Here is an 8818-nt window from a genome sequence, read left to right on the forward strand (position 1 = left end):
TTGAGTTGAAGAAGCATTGCCACATAATCATCATTAAATAGATGAATGTTAGGTTATGGATCCTCGCAATCTTTTTAGACTTGTGATACTTTAGCTTCGATATAGGGTCTCTATTGTAGCACACGTTAGGTGATACTTGTTAATTATTAGGAACGTATTTGTAAAAGTAGTAAAAACATTTATGATAGTAGGATTCATGTTTACTGCATTTTTAAAATTACAAAAATAACAAATTTAAGAGTGGATAAGCTTCGTCTTGTTGTCATCTAATGTAATTTCAGTGTTATGATATCATTATTACTTGTCATATTCACAATATGCAAAAAAAAAAAAGTATTATAAACTATTTTTTTCTAAATCTTGTTGTCATCTAATGTAATTTCAGTGTTATTAAGTACATTTAAAACATGCACCATAAAATAGTGCGTGACTGCACGGTCTAGCACTTGCTTAACACATACATTATGGTTGTTACGTAGATAAATGTTAAGAAATATGGCAAAAATTTACTAAATTTTTAGAATAAAATACATCTGTTAGAACCAAGTTCTTTTACATTTAAAATTGATCAATGCATTATTAAAAATGTAAAATTAACTTTGAAAGCCCATAAATTAATTGATTTGTGAGATTAATTACCTCACAGTTGTGGTAGTAATATAAATTAATCAAACCAATAAGTTGAAACAGTAACATACAAGACAACAAGGGAATTCCATGAGGGATTTTGCACGGAATCAGTCAATCAGAAAGAAGAAAACCACTGGAGCCATGGCCAGAAAAAATAATTCACTAGAAAATTAGTAATGATTTATGGAAAACCTCACGAAGTTAAAAAAAGAAAAAAAGAAAAAAAAAACAAATGAAAAGAACAAGAATAACTACTTTTCCTTGATACCATTATAGAATAAGGTTCAAGAAACTCCCTTCCTTGCTTGTTGTATCAACCGATGCTTACTTTTCAACGTCATTTGGCCGATATATGATATCACTGAAAAATGTGTTATCTCAGTACTATTTAATTCGAAATTTTTCTTAGACTTTATATGTTATTTGATTATTTCGTAAGTTTCTGAGTAGCTAAGAAGTAAAATGCACCAAAACGAAGCTTAATTAATTGCATCAACTAAGAAAAAGAAAGCCAAAATGACATCTTTACCACTAAAACACCAAATTTATATGCAATCGACATTTTCGTCCCAAGCATTAGGCTGGGTGCTACAAGGTAGAAAGCATCGAATTGATGCAATTCGCATAGCGTACCGACGCTCCGAGGTTCACATCGCGCTGGCATGTCACACAACACCGCCATATTACATATATTTCTTTTTTCTGCCCAGGGTTTATCCTATCCGATCCTAACCAATTTTGGACAGTTTTCTCACCACTCCTCTGTTTTTTATATTTGGATGTACAAGAACTCATCTTCCTTGATCGGCATGTCGATGAGGAGCTAGCTAGGCACTTGTTATAGCTTAGGCGTAGAGTTGTTTTCCTGGTTTTGCATACCTTGTGAAGTTTAGATCATCTTATCTTTAACTCTTTTATCATCTCTTTCGGATCATTCTCAGTTTATGAATTACATTTCATTCTATTTCTACTTGAGGGCGTATTATCAACTGCTAAGATTTAATTTGCAATAAGTGACATATAATTGCATGTTAGATCAAAAGTATAGCACTAGATTGAATTAGCTTGCAGGTTATGAATACCAATGAGCATTGGCTAATTATTAACTTAAAAGAAGATTTAGATTGGATAACCAATTAGACTTTTTCCATTAGTAATTCATCTTAGAAATTTTTTGATATCTTAATGCAGTTAACCCCTATTTATTATGATGCTTGTGATCATCTTTAATCGAATTTTGTTGATTAGTCAATTTGGTCTCTCACGTGGCTTTTCCAAGTGAGTTGGCTAAGGTCAAATAGATCTATGATCAAGTTGCAAAATTTGGGGATTTAACTCAACAACCTAAGGTAGATTGTTTGATCATTCAAATTCAATTTCTATTTAATTTTTTCCGTAATTTATTTTCTGCAAAGGAAAAACACCAACTCAAATTGCTGCATCCAAAACTCTCAAACTGCTGACCGCAAAGACATCCCAGGGTGTCTGGTAATCTTTAAATACCCAATCATTTTACATCATTACAAAACAAATTAAATGTGGCAATCAGATGTTCAAGCTATGAGAATCTTAAATTTTCACGAAATAAATGACCCGTAAAAGTTTATCCAGATGGAAGAGAGCTAGAAAGAGATGCTGAATCAAAATTTAAAACTAAATAATATTTAGAACATTTATATATAGTAAAAACTAGAGTTCATTACATGGAATAACATGATAACCCATCGCGGAATAAACTTTAATCCTACTAAGGATATGAATATTGAAACTAAAACACACAATTATGAATTATAATATAAAGCCTCTTACAACTCCACCTGTAAACTTGACACAACAACGTAACAACTACGGTATTTATAAATTAAGTAACCAAACAAAGCTTAGGGGGAGGAAGAAGTTGCAGGAGGAGGAGATAAAAATGGGATGGAAGGAAATGAAGTTGGAATGGTAGGGATTGATGGAAAGTTCGGAAGAGCCATGTTCGGGAGCGGTGGCAATGCTAGCCCGCTGGGGATGTTCACCGGAGAGCTCGGAAGCGGAGGGAGATTAACCTTAGGTAATGTGGGTTGTGGTAAATTTGGAAGAGTAGGGTTTGACAAGGCAGGCAATGGTGGTATCCCGGTTGGAATCACCGGAAGGTTTGGCACCAAGGGTGGAGCGGTTTGCAAGAGATGGCGGGCAGCTTGGCCGACATCGATGCTCGAGAGAGCCAAAGTAGCCATAAAAGCAATGATCAAGAACTTGGAAGAAGCCATTTTTTTTCCTTTTTCTTTGAGGGGATGATTTTGAAGCTTTTGTTAATTAAAGATATGGTGATATATTGAAAGGCATAATTATGATCTTATTATATATAGCTTGGGGAGTTGCTTTAGGATAATTTGGTTGATGAAGGTTGGTATGCTTTGGCCGGCCGCCATCAATATGATCTTCAGAACAAAATAAACCTTAGTTTAATTAAGTAGTTTAATTTCTTGAAGAATTAGTTCAACAACTGTATGACAAAATGTCATGAACTTGGAAATTAGATCACCAAAACAAGGATTATGTTTGGATCAAGAAAATTGTTCGCGGATGGGATCGCATGAAAAATATAATAGTTTAGGCTCTATAATAACCATTTTGTTTGTTCCTTTGTAGTTTAGCTACATACCATTGCTTGATAATTAAGTGTTTAATTAATTTTCATAAACCACAAACCATTAAGAAAAATAAAAATAACAAAAGGCTATAAAAATCAATTAGCTTAATAAAAATAGTAAGGCTAGTGGGTAGAAATTTTAAAGATTATAATAACCAAGTATATACCAACATTTAAAAAAATTGTAAATATAGCAAAATCTACCAATGATAAATTTTTATCGTTCTTAGACTTATATCTATTAGTGATAGCCACCAACAATATAATCTAATATTGATAGACCATGAGAAGTTATTAGAGATTGAAGTCCATCATTCATGGAATTTGCTATATTAGCATTATTTTTTGTAAAATGTTGTAATATATACTATTTTGATTTTGATTGCTATATTTGTAACTTTCTCAATTAAAAGTTAGGGGTCTTTTCAAATTGTAACAAAGCAGCAAAGTATTTACACCGTATAGAACAATTTCGAAGATGAAAAAAAACTCACAGGCCCACAATGGAAAATACAAAAAATCCTCTGTCAACCACGCTGTCAACAACGGGCGTAATATATTTGGTACACGATCGTTTAGATTTGGTACATGATCGTTTAGATTTAGTTATTTAGATTTAGTTAGCCAAATCTAAACTATTTAATTTTTTTAATTCTATCCTCTAAATTGCTTACATGGTCGTTTAATTTGGTTACACGATCGTTTAGATTTTGGTTACAGAATCATTTAGATTTGGTCGTTTAGATTTGACTAGACGATCGTTTAGATTTGGCTACCCCTAATCTAAACATTTTTTTTTTCAAAATTTGATACATGATAGTTTAAATTTGGTTAAAGGAAAATTTTCAAGATTCTTTTGGTACACGATCATTTAGATTTGGCTAAACAATTTTTTTTAAAATTCTTTTGGTATACAATTGTTTATTTTTTTTACATGATCATTTAGATTTTGTTACTTCAATCTAAGGATTTTTTTCAAGATTCTTTATACACGATATTTTAGATTTTGTTATCCTAGTCTAAACGACGTAATAAAAGAGAAAAGAAAAAAAGAAAGATGATGGAAAGAAATCGCAGTGAAAAGAAAAAAGAAGAGAAAAAGAAGAAAAAGAAGAAAAACAATAGAAAGAAATCATATTTGGTTACCCAAATCTAAACGACGTAAAAAAAGAAGAGGAAAAAAAGAAAGATAATGGAGAAAAATTACAGCGAAAAAAAAAACAAGAAAGATGATAGAAAAGATATGGAGGAAAAGAAAGACAGGAGGACAAACCTGAAATATTTAAAAAATGGCTAACTTTATAGGTTTTGTTACATATGCCGTAAATATTTTAGTAGTTTGTCATATTTACGAAAATTAACCTAAAAGTTACATTATTTTATTGTTTTCTTTTTGTTTTTTTTTATTATTATTATTTCTACTTTCTTAAGAGTAATTTTTAGAATCTAATTAAGAATTGAAGGGTTTGATTAATTAGGAAAGAATAAAAGAAACCATAATACTTTTTTTAAAAAAAAAATCTAACAATAATAGGAAGTTGGGTAAGAAATCAGAACTATTTATTTGTAGTTTTTTTTGGTGAAAAAACTATGTTTAATAGAAGAGATGAATTCAAATAAAAAATAAAATTGTATTTCTTTTTTAGTTTCAAATTTTTACTTGATGGTGAAAAAGTTGATAAAAAGGTAAAAAAATTAGAAGTAAAATGAATGTTGATAGGAAAAGATCTAAAACCAAAATACTACCAAGGAGGGTTAATAAGTTATCAAAGGATGTGAATAACTGAATACTCGCGTTAGGTAAACCAACAAACCAATAAAGTTTGAGAATCTGCTTTTAAATTTTAAGTGATAATTCTTAGAACTACTTGGACTTTATTTGACTAATTACATATTTAAGATATTTTTCTTTTTTCCTTTTAAACAGTTATTTGAGATAAATATATTTATTTTGTGATTGACCCATAAAACAAGTTCCTCTTTTAACATCCTATGCATTGGGATTTCTTAATTTGAGTTGAAGATGCATTTGCACATAATCTCCGTTAAATGGACTTTAACCTTCTTGCATTCGCCATGATCCTTAACCTAAGAAATGTGTCTTGAAACAAACATGAATTATGATGTGGGTGAATTTAGTCCTGACATAATAAAGCTACAAAAAAATATTAGTTAGACTAAATAAGTATAGTCCAAATTAATAAATAAGATAAGTCTAAGATTTGATCCTAGCTTATAGGAATTAAGAAGCTCATATCCTAATTTGTGACCTTCCCATATTGTTTTTTACCTTAAAAGAACGATAAAAAAGTTTGTGCCACAATATGTGAACTCCATGTTGGATGAGAAGTTTCGGTCAATTAAATTCTCCAGCATCATTACAACGAAAACCAAACTCATCATGATTATTATAAATAAACTTGGTCAAGTAACTAAAATAACTAAAATCCAACCCAATTTAAGTTCACGTCCACGGTAGAATTTGGGCTAAGGAAAACATTGGGCCTAGTCACCCAGGCTTGGATTTGGGCCAAGGAAGACATTGGGCCCAAACTCAAGCCATCAGATGACTATGTTCAAGCCCATGTCCACCTAAACCAATGAAAGTTCTCTATAATTAGAGGTCTTGTTTTTTCATTTAGGGGGAGGGAGAAGAGGAAAGAGAAGAACTGAAGATTAAAGTTATGAAGATCATTTAAAGTGTAGAAGATTAAAATACTGCATATCTGCAAAATATATAACTTTAAGCTCTGAAGTTTTGAAATTCCAAAGGTTATTGAAGCTTCTAAAATTATAACTCTCTTAAAACTTTTAAACTCTCAGAGTATGAAGACTTAGGCTCTAAAGCTCTTAAAATCTAAAGTTCATATCATTGAAGCTCTGAAGATCTAGAGAATATAACTCTCTTGAAGTTGTAAGATACATCCAAGTAGATCAACAACCCAAAGGTCGTTCATCAAGCCCAAAGATCGATCATCCAAAAAGTGTTACGCCCCACCCCAAATACCGCATCCCGTGACTAAATGGAACGCATGCTGCCTAGACATTCGTCGCACTCTTCTTGCGAAGTAACGTGTTGAACTCCTAGTAAGCAAAACAACTCCTTTTCTTTTTGTTTTCTCTTGTTTCTTAATAAAGCTCTTCCACTTGAGCCATGAGACTTTTACTTCTTTTACAGCGGAAACAACTTAAGAAAACAACACACACATGTAACACAGCAGAAAACTTGAACTCCTTTTTTTTATTAACTTAAAGCTTACAAATTATAGATAGAAATTACATTTTGCTTTGCACAACCTAAACCCTCTTGTCTTATCACGTCATTCTTCTTCCACCAAGCTGCAACCTTTCGACCAAGGTGTTCATGAGTATAAGACTTCCGATCTCAGTCCTTTTTCCTCTAGTCCTTAGCAGTTCACCCCAAGGGCATCCTCTGAAGTCTTCTTTCTTGCTTTTCGCCACTGAAGCTACTTCTTGTAGAGGGTACTTAGAGGTGTAAAGGTGGCACTTCCTCCTCCACCTAGGTTGCCCAACTACCTTCTTAGCAAGCCGCGTTAGGGCTACTCTTCCCCTGACTCAACTCCTTGGCTCTCTGGTTCACATGCCTTCACCAACCTAGGTATTGCACTCGCTTGCCTTCTAAGTTGGGTCATTCGAACTAAGGAGTAATTCGTTTATAAACAGGCTCCTTAGGCGTAATAGGAATTTCCATGGCTGACGGGCCATGTAAGACTACAAAAACATTTTACCTTCCCTTCTTAGTTTGGTTATGCAGCCTCAGAACTACCCTTCGCATGGCCTCAACACCTAATAACCTGGGGAAAGAAAACACTTAAAATGTAAGTCAAACGAACTTAATGAGCGACAGGTTTTTAAGAAAACCTTTTGGAAAAAAATCACAAGGAATCCACAATAAAATGAATAGTAAGTCATAACACATGAAGTTTATCGCAACGGATAACACATCTCGTGCAACCACCACAATTTAATAACCACACAAGGAGTTTGTTGGTTTTTTATTATGCTCTAAAATAATTTTATAGCACTACAAGAAGAAAGGGGTATGTCGACACAGAGTTGCATCGACAAAAGCCAGGAATGCGTCGAGAAAGGCTATGTCGACGCAGAAAAAAACGTCGACAAGATTGTCATGAGAAAAGTGTCATGAAAGGCTCTTCCGACGCACGAACAGGACAATGTCAGCAAAGGGTTACTACCGACAAACTCTTCACCGACATGGTCAACACGTCGACAGTGGGGAACTACCAATGTTTGTTAACAACGTTGCAAATACCTTACTACCAACGTCGCCAAGTACATCAGCATCATCTAGTACGTCGACATCATTTAGTACGCGGTATCGACAATGTTATCTAATTTAATATTTTTATTAATTAACTTAAAATTAATAAAAAAATATTAAAATTCCAAATTTAACTACGATTAACGTAAAATTAAAAAGAAATTATTAAAATACCAAATCGAATTTATTATTAATTCTAATATTTAAAAAGTACACGTTCGTAGGTTTAGAAATTACATGAATAATAAAAAGTAAAAATTTAAACTTAAAACATAGTTCTAAGCACCCGCGCTAGTTTCTTAACTTATGCACATTACCTCAACTGTAGCTAGTATGATCATAAGGACTTGGGCAAAATGTGCGAGGAAAGTGGAACATTATTACGAGGTGCATCAAGAGAAATATGAGGTTACTTTAAACAGAAACAACCCTTACTCTTGTGGTTCTAGAAAATTGATTGGGAAGAGAGGAGTAGTACATGACAAGATCGATAATAGAACAGTAAGCCATAGGAAGTTTTCCACTTATATATTAAGTAAATGTGATTGATAACTTTTTTAACAATCAATCATATATACCTAATATGCAAGTGAGGAACTTTTTATGGCTTACCTATTCGATTCTCGATCTTGTCATTTTTTGCTCATGTCTTCCGAATCAATTTTCTGAACCACCAGAGTAAGAGTTCTTTTTATTTGAAGCAAACTTGTATTTTTCTCAACACAACTCATAAGAATGTTCTACTTTCCTCTTTACACATTCTACTCATATCTCTATGATCATACTATCAGCATTTCCTAAACCCTTCTCAATTTTGTGAATTACAGAACGTGAAGATGGATTTTTTATAGAGGAAATCCCGACGTTTCGCTTATGACGTCAACATCGGATCCCTAACTCATGATGCAGTCACTTATGGCGTCGTGAGAATTCTGTTAAAAATAGTCAAAACGTTACACATCTCGTAATGTTACCGACCCCACATCTGTAAAGATTTGACCACTCACGACGCCATGCAATCCGATGTCGTGAGAACTTTGTCAAAAGCAGTCAAAACGTCACACATCTCATGATATTACCTACCTAACGTCGACAGAGGTTTGACCTCTCTCGATGCCATGCAATCGATGCTGTGAGAATCCTATCAAAAGTAGTCAAAACATCACACATCTTGTGACATTACCTACCCTACATCGACAGAGGTTCCACCTCTCACGACGTTATGCAATCCGGCATCATGATATTCT

General features: G+C 33.1%; 1 protein-coding gene across 1 annotated transcript; it reads right to left on the reverse strand.

Moving 5' to 3' along the window:
- Positions 1 to 2510: 2510 nt before the first annotated feature.
- LOC127150393 (protein PELPK1-like) lies at positions 2511 to 2885 on the reverse strand. Its single transcript, XM_051088100.1, has one exon. It carries the CDS (start codon positions 2883 to 2885, stop codon positions 2511 to 2513), a length of 375 nt encoding a protein of 124 aa, XP_050944057.1.
- Positions 2886 to 8818: the final 5933 nt, after the last annotated feature.

The sequence above is a fragment of the Cucumis melo genome, chromosome 7 (genome assembly GCF_025177605.1).
Source record: "Cucumis melo cultivar AY chromosome 7, USDA_Cmelo_AY_1.0, whole genome shotgun sequence".
NCBI classification, from domain to species: Eukaryota; Viridiplantae; Streptophyta; class Magnoliopsida; order Cucurbitales; family Cucurbitaceae; genus Cucumis; species Cucumis melo.